This window comes from Saccopteryx leptura, chromosome 11 (assembly GCF_036850995.1).
Source record: "Saccopteryx leptura isolate mSacLep1 chromosome 11, mSacLep1_pri_phased_curated, whole genome shotgun sequence".
NCBI classification, from domain to species: Eukaryota; Metazoa; Chordata; class Mammalia; order Chiroptera; family Emballonuridae; genus Saccopteryx; species Saccopteryx leptura.
The window spans coordinates 19,921,842-19,941,841 of NC_089513.1; the positions used below are offsets into that span (position 1 = coordinate 19,921,842).

A 20,000-nucleotide genomic window follows, 5' to 3' on the forward strand; every position below is an offset into this window, starting at 1 on the left:
GCCCGCCCTCATCGGTTGGTTGAACGGACCTGGCCTGTTTACTTTCAGCGCGGTACCGCCCCCTTCCCCAGTTCCCGCGAAAGGCGCTGGGACCAGGGTGCGCCGTGAGCTGTCTCCGCGCGCTCCTGCAACTGTTCAGTGGGGAGGAGAGAGCGGGACAATAGCCCGGGGGTGATTTCCGCAGGGGCTGGAGAGCACAGGCGTGACCTAGGCGAGAGGTGGGAGAGGAGGGCTCCAGCACAGCCCCAGCCTTGGCCACTCCTCCTTCCCAGTTACTCCTAGTGAAGACCGCCTAAACAACAGCGCAAGTCCAACCCCAGTCCTCCACACCCCCTTCGGTTGGAACTGAAGTGCGCAGGCGCAAATCAGGTGAGCGGTGTGGGGAGAAGGCGCTAGTTGGCGAAGGAAGAAGCGCAGAGGCTGTGTGTCTCCCATAGGGACGCAAGTATTTGGACTTCAGCGCGCAAGCGCAGCAGGTCCCGACAAGAGGCGCGCGCTGCTGCGGGATACAGTACGCAGGCGCAGGATCCTCCTTACTAAGGGCAATCTCCTGCAGTTATTAGTGCGCAGGCGTCCCTCCGGGAACGGAACCTAGGGGGCGGGCCCCGGATTTCCGGTTTCGGGTGCAACGAACGGCCGCGGCGGCGACAGCTCCGCTTGAGCGACTGCAGAGGAGGAAGAGGAGCTGGACAAGGCGGGAGTCACAGGGGAGACCCTCGTCATGGATCGGCGGACTTAGAGCTGCGAGAGTTCCCGGCCCGGTGCCGAGCTGGTGAGACAGTCGTGGGGGTGGAAGTGGAGCGCGCTCAAGCGGAGGATGGGGAAGAAGTGAGGGAAAGATCGCTGGCGGAGAGGGCCTTCAGGCCGATGAGTGGGAGGAATGGCGGCGTCAGAATATTGAAGGGGAGGAATGGGGAGATTTAGGCGGAGAACGGAGAGAAATGGGGCTCCGAGCGCTGACAGGGTACGTGTCGTGATCTTGGACGAGGACTTAAGAGGAATAAGAAAATATCCGAATGCCGTGGGGAGACATTTGGGCCTCCCAGGTTAAGGAGAGAAGAATGAGTATTCAGACCCCTGAAGGGGATAAATGAAGGCACCTCAAGCAGACGACGGAGAAAAATGGGGCCATTGGGCTGCTGAAAGAGAGGCAGGAGGTCTCTTTTAGAGGACGAGGAGAAATAGGATGTCAGAAGGCTGACAGGGATGGAATGGTCCTGGGACAAAAACAGAGGAGTGAGGGGGTGTTTCAGCGTTGAGGGGAGAAATCCGCGCCTTTCGGGCTGATGAGAGGAACGGGGGATGAGGACGCTGAAGGGAAGGAGCGAGAGAACTTTTCAGCTGGAGAAGAGAGGAATGGGGAGGTTCTGGGGCCGAGATTGGGAAGGAATTGTGGCTCAACGCTGACGGAGAGGGAAAAAGGGCTGGGGAATTTCAGGCTGAGGAACAGAAGGAATGGGAGTCTGTTCAGGTCCGGGATATGGAGGGGACTCGGGTAGAGAACACAGGAAATCAGGGCAACACCGAGGTAACCGCCGGATGAGGACATCGGAGGGAAGGAATGGGAGAGTTAAAAGACTGAAAAGAGAAATTGGGGACTCCTGGGTCAAGGAAGAGAGAAAATGGGGATAACGACACTGACATATAGTGCTGGGACCTCAGTCTGAGGATGAGCGGAATGGGGCCTCTTGAGCTGAGGATGGGGAGTAGGAAGGTCTCAGTGACAAAGGGGATGAATAGGGGACCTAAAGGACAAATGCAGATAATGTCCAGGCCAGGGCCAGGGAGAAAAGAGGAAGAATGAAAGTTTCTTAGGTTGGCATTGGGTAGAAATGATGGGCTTTCAGGCTGAGGATGGGACAGAATAGGAATCAGGACATTGGGAGTGAGGAATGAGGACCCTCTCCTTGGGTTGAGGATGGGGCTGCTAGGTCAAGAGGATGAGGTCCTAGGATAGGGAAGACTTGGTGGGAATGGGGGTTTTCTCTTTATAGGCCAGTTGCCTGTGGCAGGTTCCAGATCTTGGTCCAGTATTAATAGATACTAGTGGTATGTGTGGTGTGGGGCACTTGTTACCTCCTAGCACGTCAGTTTCTGCCATTTCCCCCTCCATGTTGCAGGCCGCTGCTCCCTCCTGTGTCCCCCATGGCTGAGGAGTGGCTGGACTGCCCAGCCCTGGGCCCTGGCTGGAAGCGTCGTGAAGTTTTTCGCAAGTCAGGTGCCACCTGTGGACGCTCAGACACCTATTACCAGAGGTACTGGGTGGGCTGTGGACAGAGTTGGGGTAGAGCTGAGCCTGGTTAGGCAGAGTAAATTTAAGGGGTACAGTTAAATGCATGAGTGAGGCTAAAACTATGCACATTTGACCCTCATTTTTACCAGGGTCCATATTTGCAAATTCGCCTACTCACTAAAATTTGTGACCCCAAAGTTATCACTCAGCTGTGCTTTTATGGTCATTAGAGAAAATGCACAGAGCAGCAAAAGAATTTAAGTCATCTGATGCACATATTCCCAGGTTGAACGAGGCCTTATTTCAGCACTGTGTTATATTATACAAGTGCTTTTCATTGTCTACTTAGTGCCGTGTTTTTCTCATTTTTGTGCTGTTTGCAATGGCCTCCTAAGTGTGGTGCTGAAGTGCTATCTAGTGTTCTAATTGCAAGAAATCTGTGATGTGCTGTAGGAGAAAAAACATGAGCTTCGGTCACATCTGAGTTGTAGTGCTGTTGGCTGTGAGTTCAATATCAATGAATCAAAAGTTTGGTACATCTACAAAAAGAAGAGGAAATTGCCAACTTATACATGCAGCTGCTCCAGAAAGTGCTAAATCAACATCTATAGTATGTGATGAAGCTAAGGAAAAGGTAGCAAACTGGCCAAATTTGTGGATCCATGTGATGCTGAGCAATCAAGTCAAGTGTAGTGGACAGCGTTATGAAGCTGAAAGCCAAAGAGGTTGACACTGGTGTTACCAAGGTTTAGGAAAATGTTAAACCTACTGCAACTAGTGCCAGCTGTTCACAGTGAAGGTGATACATTGTGAAAAAATGTTAAATTGGTATGCAAAGCAGGTTCTGAATATTAGGAGTCTGTGGACGATTTTAAAAAATACCTGCTAAGTGTTATGTGGGAAAACAGGTATATAGAAGAGTAGATTTTTAGTGCTGAGGAGACTGGCCTGTTTTACAAGGACACTGGCAAAGAAACCTGTATAAGGCAGATGGACTCCAGAGCTCCTGGCTTTAAATCATTCAAAGACCATGCATTTAATTACTTGTAAAAAGAATATATTAAGTAGAATATCTTTGAACAGAAATAACACATAAAACAAGGTTACATAAATCAGTTTACCAAAATGTTGTAACCAGAAGCTTGTAAGAACCTACGGTAACCTGTAGTTCCACTAGGAGCAGTGGTTCTGTATTCACTAATTCAGTGTTAATGGTGTCTTTATAGAACATAACTACTGTGAATAACAAAACTTGATTATAATACATAAACATACATATTTATAAGCTGTTTACACTTCAGCATTTAAGATATTTTAAGATATATTAGTGATATACTAGTTATTAAATTTTCTACAGTTTTCCTGGAGGAATATAATTACATTAAAATATTTACTTGAATTTATAGATTTTAAAGAGAGAGAAAAACATCAATTTGTTGTTCCACTGATTAATGCATTCATTGGTTGATTCTTGCATGTTTTCTGACCAGGGATCGAACCTGTAACCTTGTCATTTTGGGATGCTGCTCTAACCGAGTGAACTACCTAGCCAGGGCTATAGTTACATTTATTTATATTTAGTTGTACATTTATTCACATATTTATAATGTATAAAACTTTCTACATTTATAAAATTAAGTGCAGTTATAAAGAACTCTAAAGGATCACAGATTTTGCCCTAATTAGGACAAGAAAACAAGTGAATTTGTCAGTTTTGTGGATGCTGGTAGGAGATATGAGATTCCTGGGTCAGAGATGAAAGAGTTTTTTACTCATAGCAAAAGCAATATCTATCCAGAATGACATAATTTTTGTGCCATTTCCCTGAACGCCAGTTCCCAGAGGGTGACGTGAAGAGGCTAACTGAACTAGCACCTGCACATGCACTGGGTTATATTGTAAGAAAGAAACCCTGAGCTTAGGGAATCCAATCTTTTGTAATGTTTAGGATAGCAAGGATGTCTTCCCTTTTCTCTAGGAGACCCTTTGTCATATCTTCCAAGGTTGTTTGCTGTGCAAACATCCTTGAAAAGATAGTTAATAGCAAAGGACATTTTGTGCCTTTCTTGCAAGACATGCAGAAATGTAAGAGACCTGTGGAATATTTTGTCCTGCCATCAATTACTTACACGTTATTTTGTATGCAGTTGCGTTTATTTATTTACACATCTATTTGTTTATTTGTATATGTTTTTATATGCACATTTTAAAACATTTGTTTCTTACATAAGATTTCTTGTTTGTATATTTAGTATAGACCGTATTTCTCCATGCATAAAACGCACCCTTTTTTGAAAAATTTGGGGTCTAAAAACAGTGCATCTTATACAGTGATTATAGATATTTCTACTTGCATTTCCCGCTTTTTACATTTGTTTGTCTTTGTGGTCGTTTCGTACTTGTTACCAGTATATTACGGTAGGTTACGTTTTGCCACGTTCTGCCTAGAAATGGCTCAGAAAAGATTTTTGTACAGTGCTGAATTCAAGTTAAAAGTGATCCAGTTTGTATAAGTAAATGGAAATCTTGCTGCTGAACATAAGTTTGGTCCTCCTCCAACTGAGAAATCAGTCCTAGACTGGCTATGGGAAGAGGATACCCTACTGAAAATGCCACGGCAGAAGAGGGCCATGAGAGGCAAGTCAGCAAAATTGCCTGATTCAGAGAGGGAATTGAAGATATGGATTGAAGAGCAAAGGGCAGTTGGAATTCCTGTGTCCACAAAAATGGTTCAGCATGAGGGAAGAAGAATTGCTGATGAAAAAGAAGTTACTGATTTCAAAGGAGGACACAGTTGGTGCTTCAGGTTCGTGAAACGGAATGGACTAAGCATGCGTACACACACCAGACTTGCTCAAAAGATGCCTGAAGCTATGAGCAGAAAGTCTTTGAATTTCATTGTTTTGTCATTCAATTTTAGAAGACATGTCAGTTTGAGTTGGGACAGATTGCAAATATGGACGAAGTCCCCCTTCAATCTGATGTCCCAAGTAACAGAACTGTTGATAAGAAGGGGGTGAAAATTGTAACTGTGAAGACAAGTGGACGTGAAAAGAGCCATTATATAGTTGTTCTAGCTTGTGCCAACGGAACCAAGCTGCCTTCTATGCTGATTTCCAAATGCAAAACAATGCCGAAAGAAGACATTTCTTGAGGAGTGATCGTCCACATTTATGACAAGGATTGGATGGATCAGGATAGGATGAAGATCTGGTTTGAGAAAGTTTGGAGAAGGAGACCAAGTGGGCCCTTGCGCAAAACTGCCCTATTGGTGCTTGATCAGTTCAGGGCACACATAACAAAAAACACAAAGATTGCTCTAGAGCAGAAAAACAAAACTTGCTGTCATACCTAGAGGCTTGACATCCCAGCTTCAACCACTTGATGTCAGCATTAACAAACCCTTCAAAGCTGCCATGAGAGACGAATGGAACCTATGGATGAAGTCTTCTGGGGACAATTTGACACCAGCAGGAAGAGTGAAGAAACCAACTATAGGAGAAGTTTGTACCTGGGATACATATCAAGATCCTGATATGTATCAAAGATCCTGGGATAATATCAAGGTTGAGATCATTGTCAAGTCGTTTAAGAAGTGTTGCATTTCAAATGCCGTAGCTGGAACTGAGGATGGGGTAGTATATGAATACAGTGCTTCATCATCAGACACAGATAAGGACGAGCTAATGGATGGGAGATTTGATAGTGATGAGGAGTTGTATGAATTTTATGATGAATAAAACTTGAATTTAAAAACTTTATGTAATACTTTTTTTTTTCTTCAAATTTAGGGCTCCAAAATTAAGGTGCGTCTTATACATGGGAGTGTCTTATACATGGGGAAATAAGTAATGCTAATACATTTACATGTTACTTAATGTATTTGTGTTCCCATTTGTGTTTATTTTTACTTATATAGAATATCACTAGTAGTATATGTTAAATATACACATTCATTTGCATTAACATTTTTAAAAATTTTATTTGACAGAGTCAGAGAGAGGGACAGACAGAAAGGGAAAGAAATGAGAAGCATCAATTCCTCGTTGCAGCTTCTTAGTTGTTCATTAATTGCTTTTTCATCTGTGCCTTGACCAGGGGGCTACAGCAGAGCTAGTGACCCCTTGCTCAGGCCAGCGACCTTTGGCTCAAGCCAGTGACCCTGGGGTCATGTCTATGATCCCACACTCAAGCCGCATGAGCCTGCACTCAAGCTGGCAACGTCAGGGTTTTGAACCTGGGTCCTCCGTGCCCCAGTGCAACACTCTAGCGTGCCACTGCCTGGTCAGACTGCATTTATATTATTTCCTAATGTTTATATACTTGCTAGTATTTATTCACCTTTAATATTCTTGTTATTCAGGGTTAGTTAGGGTAGGACCTGGTCAGGCAAATCCCAAGGCATCTTCTGTATTCCACCAGTTTTGGAGGCCCGTTCATAGCCCAGTGGGAGGGTTGTGTGGGTGACATGGCAGTGGTTCCGCCTGCATACCAACCCTTCCTGGCCTGTCCCCAGCCCCACAGGAGACAGGATCCGAAGCAAAGTGGAGCTGACCCGGTACCTGGGCCCTGCGTGTGACCTCACCCTCTTCGACTTCAAACAAGGCATCCTGTGCTATCCAGCCCCCAAGGTACACTGTGTTAGGTACCCAGACACAGGGGTGACTGAGCCACCTGTCACCCACCCCCTGACCTACATTCTTCATGCCCTTGTTCTCATCTACAGGCCCCTTCCTTGACTCTCCCCAGCAAGAAGCGGAAGAAACCTTCAAAGCCAGTTAAAGCTCGGAAATGTCAGGTTGGACAGCAAAGGGTTGAGGTCAGAAAGGAGGCCCCAGGGAATGAAACCAAGTCTGATGCTAACACAGTCTCAGCTTCGCTCCCTGCTCCTGGGTGAGTGTTGGCCTAAAGTGAGCCAGGTGGGTGAAGGCTGTGGTTGGGCATGCACTCAGGGACCCACACTCATAGTTCTTATTCCAGGTGCTGTGAGAACTGTGGAATCAGCTTCTCAGGGGATGGTATCCGAAGGCAGCGGCTCAAGACATTGTGCAAGGACTGCCGAGGTGAGTGGTCCCTAGAACACTGGGAGATAAGAGCGAAAACAGGTCCGGTATCAGGCTTAGGACTCCATTGTCGGGCTAGAGGTCGGTGGTGGATGTCAGGGTAGAGGTAGAGGCATTGGATGAGGTCAGATATCTGATGTTCCCTTTCCACTTCTCTTCTTACTTCTCCTTCCCCTAGCGCAGAGAATTGCTTTCAACCGAGAGCAGAGGATGTTTAAGGTAAGCACAACCTGCCTCCTCCTCATAGGTGCGTGGTCGGAGCAGGATGCGAAGGGAGCTAGTGGAGGGTCTAGAGGAATGGTCAGGAATCCACAGGGTGAAAGTCCTTTTGTAGGGATCTTGCCACAGTCAGCGGACTGGAATGGGAGTTCATGGGGTGTTAGTAGACATAGTGATGTGGTTAACAGATACAGTAGACATTGTGATGGCCTCAGTGATAGTGGCTAATCAATAATTATCAGATACAGTGGTGAGGCAAATGGGGGAATAGCAGACCGTGATGGGACCTGATGTAGGATCAGCAGACACTTGAGGGGCAGTGGTCCTAGAGTCATTCTGCTTGAGCCTGTGACCCTGCCCCACCCCTTCCTGGCAGCGTGTGGGCTGTGGAGAGTGTGCGGCTTGCCAGGTAACTGAGGACTGCGGGGCCTGCTCCACCTGCCTTCTGCAGCTGCCCCACGATGTGGCTTCGGGGCTATTCTGCAAATGTGAGCGGAGACGGTGCCTCCGGATTGTGGAAAAGGTGAGCTGGGCAGGTGGGGTGGATCCAAGGCTAACCCTAGCCCCTGGCCCTCTTAGCCCTGGCCCCGTGCATCATGCCTCTGGCCCCCCCACAGAGCCGAGGGTGTGGAGTGTGCCGGGGCTGTCAGACCCGAGAGGACTGTGGCCATTGCCGAGTCTGCCTTCGCCCTCCCCGCCCTGGTCTCAGGCGCCAGTGGAGGTGCGTCCAGCGGCGCTGCCTACGAGTGAGTCAGGCTGGAGGGGCCGGTGCTGGTGGGGCCAGGGCTGGGGCAGAGCTCATTCTGCTGTTAAACTTGCTGCTGTGCTGCTCCCTCCCAACCTGGCCTTACCTCCTCATGTTTTCTTTTCTCCTTCACCTCACTCTCACCTCCCGGCCCTACCTTCTCTGCCCCTGTCTGCCAGCACCTTGCCCATCGCCTGCGTCGCCACCATCAGCGATGTCAACGACGCCCTCCCCTAGCTGTGGCTCCCCCTGCTGTGAGTGCCCCTTCCTACACTGCCTGTCTGTTCCATGCATGCTTTCTCCTGGGTGGGAGGGTCCTATATCTGCCTGGTGCCACCAAGCATAAATTAAATGACCTTTCCGGGTTTCTCCTAGGGTAAAAAACATAGTCGCCGCAGGGGAGGCTGCGACGCCAAGAAGGCTGCCCGACGGCGTCCCCGAGCCCAGCCATTGCCTCCGCCTCCCCCGTCGCAGCCTCCAGAGTCCCCAGAGCTGGTGAGGCTCTAGAGGGCAGGGGGAAGGCACAACCCTAATCTTACCCAGTACCCACCCTGACCCCACCCCATTTGCCTCTGCAGCACCCCAGAGCCCTGGGCCCCTCGCCACCTGCCGAGTTCATCTATTACTGTGTAGACGAGGACGAGCTAGTGAGTGGCCCCATCTCACCTGGAAAAGCCTAGATTCTCCCAGGATACTTGGTTAAGCCCAAAGAAGCACATGGTGCAGTGGGCCTAATAGAGGAATAGCAAGGCACAGTGACAGGTCCTAGTGTAGAACAAGCAGACAGTAGGGGGGACTAATACAGGATCAACAGATGCACTGATAGTACCTAATGTCAGGTGAAGCAACATTTTGGTGGGGCTAAGAGTGGAAAAGCTGACAGTGACTAGAGTTCGCATAGGATGAGCGGATGTGGCAGATATGATGATAGTTGACAGAGGATCAGAAAAACCCAGCTGGAAGTGAGGCGATCAAAGACATTGTCTTAGTAGCTAGTGGAGGATTAGCAGGTAGAGTGATGGCTACTATGTCAGAGTAGCCACAGTGCTAATGGTATCAGAAGCTGTCTAGTACAGTGATAGTGTCTGACATGGGAGTGCAGACACTGAGGTGTGACTAGGCTAAGACTACTGTGCAGCCAGTTCCCTCCCATGGGGCTAGTGGAAGAGCAACAGGACAGTACTGCAATAGTCCTAGTGACAACACCCCTGTACCCCCTGTTCCCCAGCAGCCTTACACGAACCGCCGGCAGAACCGAAAGTGTGGGGCCTGTGCAGCCTGCCTGAGGCGGATGGACTGTGGCCACTGTGACTTCTGCTGTGACAAGCCCAAGTTCGGGGGCAGCAACCAGAAGCGCCAGAAGTGTCGTTGGCGCCAATGCCTGCAGTTTGCCATGGTGGGTGGGGCAGGAAGGGCCTAGTGGGCAGGATAGATTGGGCCAGGTCCCCCAGTGCCTGTAAGTGTCAGATAGACCTGGTCTGTGGGTGGGGCTGGCCAAATGGGTCCTGTAGCTGCAGAGGGGTGGCTGAGGGGTTTAGCAGGCATCGTGCCAGGGTAAATGAGGAACGTGGGTGGCATTGGCATGGCTAACAGGAGACCAGCAGGCTCAGGGATGAGGAGCTCATCTATAAGCAGATTCTTTTGGTACTAAGATCAGCAGGATGTTGATCAGGGCAGGGTGGTATGGTCAGGTTATTGCATCAGGTGGTCATTACACCCCACCTTTCCTCACAGAAGCGCCTGCTGCCAAGTGTCTGGGCAGGATCTGAGGATGGGGCAGGGTCACCCCCACCTTATCCTCGTCGAAAGAGGGCCGGATCAACTCGACGGCCCCGTCTGGGCCATACCCTGAAGCCCCCCTTGAGCACACCCACAGCCCGACAAGACCATGCCCAGACTCCAATGAAGCAGGAAGCAGGCAGTGGCTTCGTGTTGCCCCCACCTGGCACTGACCTTGTGTTCTTACGGGAGGGAGCAAGCAGTCCTGTGCAGGTGCCTGGCCCTGCCCCAGCTTCCACAGAACGCGTGTTACAGGTGAGGGCCCTGCCTTATCCTGCCCTTCCCAGCCCTGTCCAGCCTTGTTCCAGGAAGCTGGGACCAAGTCTGCTGCCACCCTCCTTCACACAGGAGGCCCAGTGCCCTGGCCTGAGTTGGGTTGTGGCCTTACCCCAGGTGAAGCAAGAGAAGGCGGATGCCCAGGAAGACTGGACACCAGGCACAGCCATCCTGACTTCTCCTGGATTGCTGCCTGGCTGCCCCAGCAAGGTGGGGGTCAGTGATGGGTGATTTGTGAGCAGAGTGATGGTGAGCCATGACAGTGGTTCTCTGAGCAGATTGACAGGGGTGCTGATTGCAACCTTTCCATGGACTTCCCCTGCCTTCCCCAGGCAACTAGCTTTGCCTGCTTTGCTGCCCAGCTAACAAAAAAATGTCAGTCTGTGAGGAATGGGAAAGGTTTGTGGACAGGTGGTTTTTCTGGTTCTGAAGTGTAATGGAATTGGGATTTGTCAGCTCAGTGGCAGGTTGGCTGATAGAGACTTTGCTCAGGCCGACCCTACCTTTCTGACTGTTGCCCATTTCCCGCCTCTCCCAGGCAGTAGATCCAGGCCTGCCACTTGTGAAGCAAGAGCCACCTGACTCTGAGGAGGACAAGGAGAAGAGCAAGGATGACTCGGCCTCTGATTCCGCTCCAGAGGAGGAGGCAGGAGGTGCTGGCACACCTGTGGTCAGTGCTGGGGGACACTGCACCCTGCCCTGACCTAGCTTTTACCCCACCAGCCATGTTGACCCATGATGTTAATTCTTCCCCAGATCACGGAGATTTTCAGCCTGGGTGGAACCCGCCTCCGGGACACAGCAGTCTGGTTGCCAAGGTGTGCCCCACATAGTGAGGGAGGGGTTAGGGTGGGTGCCGGTCAGGTATGGCCCTTGAGTTTTAGGAGTACAGCCAATATTTTGGCGTGGTGCAGTGGGACATAGCGGCTCCACAGCACTGTGCTGATCAAACCAGTGAAGAGGTATGTGTAGGCCGCTAGAGATTTCCTGAGGTCCAGGTCAGGGTTCACAGGGGTGGGGGGAGGGGTCACGGGAGAGGACTTGGTACCCTGTGATGAGATTAGAGAGAAGGGAAGGAAAGTCTGGTCTCTAAGGAAAACCAGCAGGGGTCAGACTAAATTTTTACTCGGAGACTCATCATTTGGGAGATTCAATGCCACCTCTAAGAAATGACTGGTTTGACTGGGCAATGGTATATAAGCAGGAGATCTGGGTCCACATGCTACCATGTGATCTAGGACTGGTCCTGCACCTCCTGGAGCATCTTCTGTGGCGGGGGTTAGGCTGTGTTTCTTGAGCCTTTCCGGGGCCTGTTGAGGTTATAAAGTTTCAGCTGCTGTGCACAACTGCCCCTCCAGGCCTGGCAACAGGATGAAGGATAGGTACCTGTAAGGACTAGGGTGGTGGGAGTGCAAGTCCTGCAGAATGTTGAGGGACTCTGCCCAGAGTCCCAGACACAGGCAGCATAAACTGTTGGCCTCAGCTCCTGGATCCTTTTTTCCTACAAAGTAGTGTCTGCAGGCCAGCAACCCATCCATCTGCACTTGGGAAATTACAGAACTACTGATTGAGTCCCCTTGGATATACTACAGCGTGGGAGATACAGCAGTGAATATAATGATTATGGAAGGCTTATCCTTCAAGAGACACAAGATTCCTGCCTTCAGGGAGCTTATAATCTAACTGGGGAAACAGTGTCCTTGTGCATGAAATCATTACATACAACGGAGAAGGTAATGATAAACCATGTTGTTTGTAATGGAAGATTTTAGTCGAGAGAAGAGAGAGAAGGAATCATATAAGGGGAAGTGGATGGCCGACATAGAATAGTAAGAAATGGTTTTGTGATGCTCCATGTTGCACATAGCAAACCTTATTCAACATACAGACCTACTCCCTCTTCTCTAGGTCTAAGGACCTTAAAAAACCTGGAACTAGAAAGCAGTAGACTGGAGGCTTCTGCAGACTGTAGGATTCAAGGTGAAATTTACAGACCGGTTTTATGAGAGACAACACTGATCCACTCAGAGGCTGGACCATAGAGCGATTGCCAGGGCTTGTGTAGGAGGCAGTAGGATCTGGAAAAGACAACCAAACCAGAGGAGCAGGCCTGTTCTATCCTTTAAGCTTATAGAGGAAGCAGGCAAGAAAGGAAGATAAAGTAAGAGTTGGTGCATCTGCTCCAAATGATACAAATCCCAGAAATGTGAGCCTGTTAAGAAGTTTGGATGGTAGGGGTGGAGGAGCTGGGGTTGGGGGGGTGGAGGATAGAATTAGAGCTACCATAAAACAACAAGCCATCTTCATAAATAATATTAAGTGGCTTCTGGGTGAGACCTGGCAGTGTCTCTAAACATTTCCTCAGGGAGACAGCAATTGAAAAATGTAATGTGAATAAATAAGGAAAGGAACTGCAATTTGGTGAGTTCTTCCGTATGGATCCAGTTTATTTCTCAGAATGGTCTTTTGAGGAAGACAATTGACTTTGCCCGTTTTTACAGATGGAGAAACAGACTCGGAAATTAACTTGTCCAATGTCAAACAGTACTGATAGTGTCTAGAATCAGATCAGGTTGTAAAAGCCCTGTTCTTTGAGCCACAAACCTGTGATCTGTAACCCTGAGTTCAAGAATGTGTAGTATATATAGTAACAAGTTTCCAGCCACTCCAAAAACAAGGTGGATTCGCTTAAGAATTATAACAAATGCCTTACATTGCTGTTTGTAGCATGGTTTAGGGTTAAGGCATGCCAAGGCCGTGGGATGGGTTTACCTTGTCAGAACCCCTGATATCCAGAGACTGGGCTTTTTCTTTCCAGGCCTCTGGGGTTGCATAGGGTTCCTCAGACCCCAAAGAGCATCCTTTGCTACTGGCTGCTGTTCATTTTGCGTTTTCTTCACTCCTCCCAGTCAAAGCAGTCCGAAAGTAAAGCTGCCAGCCCAGCTCATCTTTCATGACAGCTTGCATCCCCTACCCCTTGACATTTATGCTTGGTTTCTGCTCTCGCCCCTGTCTACTAGGAGTCTTGAGTTCCTTCCTCAATGTTTCAATACTTTGCCTAGTGCTAAAAGTGCTAAGATATGTGATTCATTACTTAGCTAGCTTTACCAGGCCAGGACTGAGTGTGTGTCCCCTTACATTTTGTAGCTGTGTGCCTCCCTTGCGTTACTCTAGTTCCATCCCTCCAGCTTTAGATAATTCAGATGTAGATCAGCCATTTCCCTACTGTACTCATGATACAGACCTCTACCACCCTCCTCTGCCTTTGATCCTGCCTTTGCCTCATCCTTCCTGTTTCAGCTGGAGTCAGTTGGATAATTTTCTGCTATTGTTTTGCTCCTCCCAGAATCCAGCCACCCACATCTAGTATTCTGATAATTTTGACAGTGATGTCCTTAGTGAAATTTCTTTGATTGGTATTCTTACTGAAGAGAGTCTGGTTACCATGTGTATCAGGGTACAATTAGAAAAGCAGCACCACTAAAGATTTTATATATATATATGTACGTATGTATATTTATATATATGTATATATGTATATATGTGTATTATTTTAAGGGATTTATTATAGGGATTTGACTATATGTAGTTATGGGAGCTGCTTAAACAGTGTCAGGCTGTTGTCTTTGCATCTAACGCTGGAGCTTGAAGTCTGCAGGGCAGGCAATCGAGAAGGCAAGATGGAAGTAAAGTGCGGGAGAAGAAGAAGACATTGGCGCCCACAAAGACAAGCTGGACCCCCCGCAGATGGCCTGGAACCCATGTCACTCTCTCACCACCTCCAACTTCGATGACGTGGGTGTCCTGCAGAAGAAACTGGTGCTCTTCACCGCAGAGTTAAATATCATCTGGCCTGGGAATGTGAGAAGCTGAGGGAAGATCCCGGAAGGTGGAGCGGCTGCAGACCTGGCTGCTGCCCCACACGCAGGAGGCGAGCCAGCAGACAATGTGCGAACTGCAACAGTGCCTGGTGCTCCTGCACCAACCTTCAAAGTATAAAAACAATATGCTGCTGCTTCACTTCTGCCCTCCAGTTAACACGTAAAATGTTTCTTGTGGTCCATCCTAACAGGAAGTGTATAGGGAAGGGAGTTCTGGGAAACATAGACTAGTCAAGGTGACACATCACAAAGCCACCCTGCTATGAATCAGCTCCCAAGGGTCTCACTACTCACCTGAAGATAACTTGATAAAGCTACAATTGCTGGAATTGCAAAGCGGAAGACCATGGATTTCATGGTGACCCCAGCAAATACAGAAATCCTATCGAGCCCACCCAGTAAAAATGTGGGTATCAATAAGTTCTTTGTTATTCAAGTATTGAGAATGTGGTCCATGGTAGGCACTGAACTTAATACTGGGGTACAGGAATGAAACAGTCCATGCAATTTTGTTAAATACATCAATATGTATTTCAAATGGTGAATGGATTTCCAACTTTCGTGGAATTTAATGGTGGAAATATAGAATTCAGGAAACTACGAGGAGGGCAGCCCTTGTATGAACCTTGTTGGGGCACAATAGGAATTGGAAATAATATAAATAGTTTGTGTCTAAGCTGTTCTTTTTTAAAATTATTTTTAAATGATTTTTATTGTCCCATTTACTGATTTATGTATTTAGTGTATCTTTTGGGAATGTCTTGATGGTAACAGTGTTGACTGCCTCTGTGAAAGTGGGATAGTGGGTGACAAGATAAAGGGCAGGTTCTGTCCAAGGACCCTGGGCCAATCACTTCTCTTAGGCCTTCGTGGGGTTTGGTATTGGTTTGGCTGAAGGCCCAGGCTCGGCAGGCGCCACACTGGGCCGGGCCCCTCCACCCTCTGACTAGACCCGCTAGGGGGCGCCGGGACCGCGGTCCCACCTCGGCTTGGGAAAGGCTGCCCCTCCTGGCCGGGGTGGCCCAGGGGCGTGGCCTTCCCTGGGCCGAAGGAAAAACAACTTCATGCTTCACGTAGTGGTTAAAGCACACAAAGCCGAACCAAAGTTGAATTACGGGGCTCTTCCAGGGTGAGGCGTGCGGCATGACAAACTCAGGACCAACGCTGGGGACTGTTGAGGGTAGTCGGGTGTCGTCCAGGGGCAGTGTTCCCTGTCTCCAAAACTCATTTTGTCGGGACCCTCAGGGCTCTGAGGCCTCGGGGTTGCCCCAAGATGCACCTGAATCTCAGCGGCTTTCCCCAAACTTCCGCGCCTGGCCGAGGGTGTTTTTATTCCCCCCAAGGATGTGGCGTTCGGGGGTGGTTCCACCCAGACCACCCGGTGGGCCAAGCACCCCGTGGGACTTGAAGATAAAGGAACCGGCTGGCCCTCAGGACTCTCTGTCCAGGGAACAGAGACGGCCATCTAATTTCTTTCTTTCTTTGTTTCAGGCTACATAAACTCTTAGCAGTAAATGAACATGAGTATTTTACTGAGCCGCAATTGAAAGAAGAAGCATTATAGGAGGAGACAAAATTATTAAAAAATATTACTAAAAGAGAAGAAACATTTTGTGGCTGAAAAGCTGAACCAGCAATTCAGGAAATGGAATACAAATCTAGAAACATACCATATACAAAATCCGATATGGGTGGATTACAAATGATTAAGGAATGCTAATTTACAGTAAATTGCAGCCTTAAGATGGTATGCACAATAGTTGTGCTTTGGTTATTGTTACACAACAGTTACTAGGTACTAATTTTTGTCTATGCTCTACATATTCTAGTGTTCTCTGCTTGCCCCCACTTTACAGAGAGAGTAGCTAAGTGTCATTCTTAATCTGCTTTAAGACATTACCACCTTGCTCTTGGCTGGAAGTACAGCAGTGGCCTCTACCTTGTGCTGAGGGCCCCTTTCTAGGTTCCCTGTCTGGATCCGGATTCTCTTACCTGCACTTCTGATCCACAGATTGTGACCCTTGATTCAGACTTGTTTTTTGTGCCCAGCCATTCGTATCACTGCAGTACCAGCCCATCTGGTCTGACCTCACCTCTGGTTTCTTTCCAGTGCAATAAGATTTAAATGTTTTTGCAACACGATTTTATTAGTGATAGATTTATCATTACTGGTGGGTAGGGTGACAAGGCAGTTGGGCGCTCTCAGCCTTGTCTTAGTTGTAAAATGGGGATAATATCGACTCTTTAACCTTTAAGATATTTGTGAGGCTCAAACATTTTGTGTGTGAAAATACCTTGCAAATTACTGTAAAGAACTACAGAAATATAAAAGGTGGTCTTGTGGTTTACAATATCAGATTAACCTAGAGATGGCCAAAAAATTTAATAACCTCCTCATGGAATGCCCACTAACTTTTCTTATGCTTTTAGACTGATTACAGGATATAAATAGCAAAGTCAAATGGAATGTTAGGTCTTCGACTTCACTTCCAGTAAAGGAGGCTTTTTTTCCAGCTATTCCGGTGATTCCTAGAGGAAGAGGGCGAGGTCGGCAGGAGGTCTGACCAAGGGCGGGGTGAGAACTGCGCAGACTCAGCTGGCGGCTCCCAGAGGAAGTCCCTTGTGCTGGCGTCTGTGCTCACCATGGTGACGGGACCAATTTCCGTTCCACCTACCTGCGCTAGTCCCGCGAGGCGCACCATGGCAACCAGACTTCTGCATCGTGGAAGCTGGTTCTTCAGGTCGCCAAGGTTAGGGAACGGTGGCAGACGCCTACCCCCATCCCTAGGGGACTCGAGAATGTACAGCCAGCGGTTTGGCATCGTACAGCGGGAGATTAAGGGCCCCACTCCCAAAGTGGTGATTGTGGTAAGCACGGGATGTGTGCGGGACCCTACTGCTTTCTGCATTTTCTCGCACTCCAGGCCCAGCTGAACCCACCTGGCCTCCACCGGGGGCACTCAAGCAGGTGCCTGATGCAGCGGGGTTGAACTTTGAAAGAAAGTCTAAGGTCACTTTTGTATTTCATTCCAACCCACTCCCTCCACCTCCTCCTCCACTCCCATATCAGTTATAATATTAGATTCTGTATTTGGAGCATCACTATTTGGGATCCTGAAGGTTTTTGGTCTCCAAGGCACCCAAAGGAGGTTGTCCCTTGTGATGTGGAGTATGTGTCACGGAAGGGCACTGGGCCAGGTGGCAGAAATTCGGGTCTGGGCTGATGGTGATTCAGCTATATGATCTTGGGCGGGACCCTAGGAGAATCGTCTGTGGAAGGGGTGATGGGCTCTGAGGGGTTGTGAGTGGTTATAGAGCCCTTGTGCAAACTCAACTGTGACAGAAGTGTCCCTGCAAGCCCAAATGGAAATAGGAAGGTTTGTTGCCTGGAGGCTGGGGTGGTTATAGGAGGCTGGGGCAGGGGTTGCTGCTAGCTGCAGAATTTGATGGGTCCTGCACAGAAGAACCCCAGGCACTTGGTCCGAGCACCCGTATTTCAACAGGCTAGAAAACTCAAACGGGTAATTAGGCAATCATAGGGTATTACTTGAATGCCTGCTGTGTGCACTGCACTGTGGGAGATACAGATGTATATGTATACAATGATCCTGGAAGGTTTACCCTTCAATAGAAGTGTGATCTCTGCCTTCCAGTTGCTTTTTATCTAATTGCAGAAACAACTTGCTCATGCATAAAATTTATCATTAAAGGTTAATAGTATGTAATGTGCTGTAGTCTGTGATGACACTTTATAAAAGATCAGGGATAATGAAGGATACATTTTTATGTTCCATGGTGCACATAGCAATTCTCAGTCAATTTATAGACCTGCTCCCTCTTGTAGGTCCAAGGACTGTAGGATTGAGTCTGGAAACCAGTACACTGGAATTTTCTACAGACTGTAGGGTTTGAGGTAATAGTTACAAACAGACTTCATGAGGGACAGAAACTTGCCTACTTTGGGTTCAATATCTGAACACAGAGCTCAGGGGCTGGTGCCATTACTTGTGTTGGGAACCAGTAAGGATTATTTCTATCATACCAAATTACCACCAAACCAGAGAAGCAGACCTATTTAATGGTTTGAGTTTATAGAAAAAAAAGGAAAAGGTCAGAATTGGTGCATCTCAGATGTCAGAGTGATAAGAGTAGATGTTAGAGGTTGCAGAGTTGTGGTGGGAGAAGCCACCAGAGCTAAGACTTGGATGCTAAACAACTTCTCCAGGAAAAGCAATAAAAGGTGTAATGTCTGAAGTAATGGAGAAGCAAAATGAGCCACTGTTTGGTGAGTGCCTCCTAGGAGCCCAGTTATTTACTTCTCAAAATAGTTTTTTAGGAGGACATTTATTTTGATTATAGGTAGTGGGGTAGAGACCAGAATCAAACCTAGGATATAAGACATTGTTCTTTAAGACATTAAACTATAAACTGTAATACTAGAAACTATGATGTGAGTTGTTACAGTAACAAAAGCCTTCTGTGACTTTGAAAATACAAGGTAGTTATCAAATTCTTTGTTCTCTTGCCTTTAGCATGGTAGAGTCCAGTGTCCACACATGGCTTTTGAGCACTTGAAATATGCCTAGAATCACATGTTGAGATGATAATATTTTGGATATACTGGCTAAATAAAGTATATTATTGAAATTAACTTCCCCTGTTTCTTTTTATTTTTATTTTATATTTCAATTAAAATTTACATTCAATATTTTGTATTTCAGGTGTCTTTTTTACTTTTTTAAGTGTAGCTACTAGAAAATGTAAAATTATAGATGTGTTTTACATTATATTTCTCTTAAACAGCGCCAGCTTTGACTAATGACAAGACTGTGCATGGATTAGCAGCATCTTGTGGTTAGAGAACTGCAGGTCATACCTGAGTTCATCCAGAAACTCTTTCCTGACCGCAGAGCCCTCACAGGATGCCCCAAGCCCTGAAGGGCTCTCTGACCCCCTGGCCCGTGCTCAGGCTGTTTCTCACCGCCCTCTAACCCCATCTCCCTCTTCAGTCAAAATGGGTCTCAAGGCCTGGTTCTTGCCCTGATAACTCAAGACTACTAAGTTTTGAAGGACCTTGGTGCTTGATTCCTGTTCTCAGCCTGTATGTCTGCTGGGAACCTGAGTTCCTACGTATATCCTGCCAAAGGTGCAGTCTTGACCCTGCTCTGGTTTGTTGTCTCTGAACCTACCTTCATAAAATACCGCACACACTAAAGGAAAGTAATTTGTTATCTGGCTCCAGACTAGAAATAATTCTGATATGTATTAGCTACTTTTTGTAATATAACCCCCAATATCATCTGTCTCCAATTCATCTCAGCCCTGCCTTATCTTGTTCAACTGAAACTAGGTACCTATCTGTGTACCATGAACCCAGAATCTTTTCATCAAACCTCTCCGGAAAATTTTTTTCACAGGAGCCTCCTTGACCAAGACCAAACCCTATATTTTGGTAATCCTGACAGTGATGTTCCAAGTGTAAATGATCAGATTGACTCTCTGCTGTATGAGTTAAGAATTTTCTGACTGTGAATCAGCACCCCAGAGTCTCACTAACATAAGGATGACTTGATAAAACTGGCTGGCAATGCAAAGGTCAGGACCATGGATTTAAAGGTGGCCCTAGGAGGAGCAGACATTGTATCAAGCTCACCCAGGAACATTGTCTTTTCTTTCTGTCTTTCCTTCATATTGAGAACCTGACAGTGGGAGGCATTATGTTCAATGCTAGGAATACATAATTGAAAAAGATATAGTCCAGGCCCTAGCCAGGTAGCTCGGTTGGTTAGTGTCATTCCCATATG

At 47.5% G+C, this 20,000-nt stretch overlaps 2 protein-coding genes across 50 annotated transcripts in view; both read left to right on the plus strand.

Moving 5' to 3' along the window:
• The first annotated feature begins 597 nt into the window (after window positions 1-597).
• On the plus strand, window positions 598-18,847 carry MBD1 (methyl-CpG binding domain protein 1). Of its 48 annotated transcripts, none has more exons than XM_066353029.1 (18): window positions 600-772; window positions 2,121-2,255; window positions 6,750-6,864; window positions 6,960-7,126; window positions 7,214-7,296; window positions 7,475-7,515; window positions 7,892-8,038; window positions 8,133-8,261; window positions 8,440-8,514; window positions 8,636-8,755; window positions 8,839-8,907; window positions 9,489-9,656; window positions 9,995-10,294; window positions 10,388-10,525; window positions 10,854-10,985; window positions 11,072-11,133; window positions 12,224-12,295; window positions 13,967-14,089. In XM_066353029.1, exons 2-17 carry the CDS (start codon window positions 2,146-2,148, stop codon window positions 12,261-12,263), a joined length of 1,896 nt encoding a protein of 631 aa, XP_066209126.1. In that variant the 5' UTR covers window positions 600-772; window positions 2,121-2,145; the 3' UTR covers window positions 12,264-12,295; window positions 13,967-14,089. The 48 variants fall into 48 exon arrangements, with proteins under 48 accessions (XP_066209118.1, XP_066209126.1, XP_066209125.1 ...); XM_066353005.1 differs by having other exon boundaries at window positions 622-772; window positions 10,433-10,525; XM_066353000.1 differs by having other exon boundaries at window positions 622-772; window positions 9,492-9,656.
• CFAP53 (cilia and flagella associated protein 53) overlaps window positions 16,840-20,000 on the plus strand; it is a 28,664-nt gene continuing 25,503 nt past the window's right edge. Inside the window, exon 1 of one of the 2 annotated variants that reach the window (XM_066353030.1) lies at window positions 16,840-17,064. In XM_066353030.1, the coding sequence (XP_066209127.1) occupies window positions 16,840-17,064 (225 nt within the window). The remainder of the gene's footprint in view (window positions 17,065-20,000) is intronic. The other variant, XM_066353031.1, reaches the window with a different exon arrangement.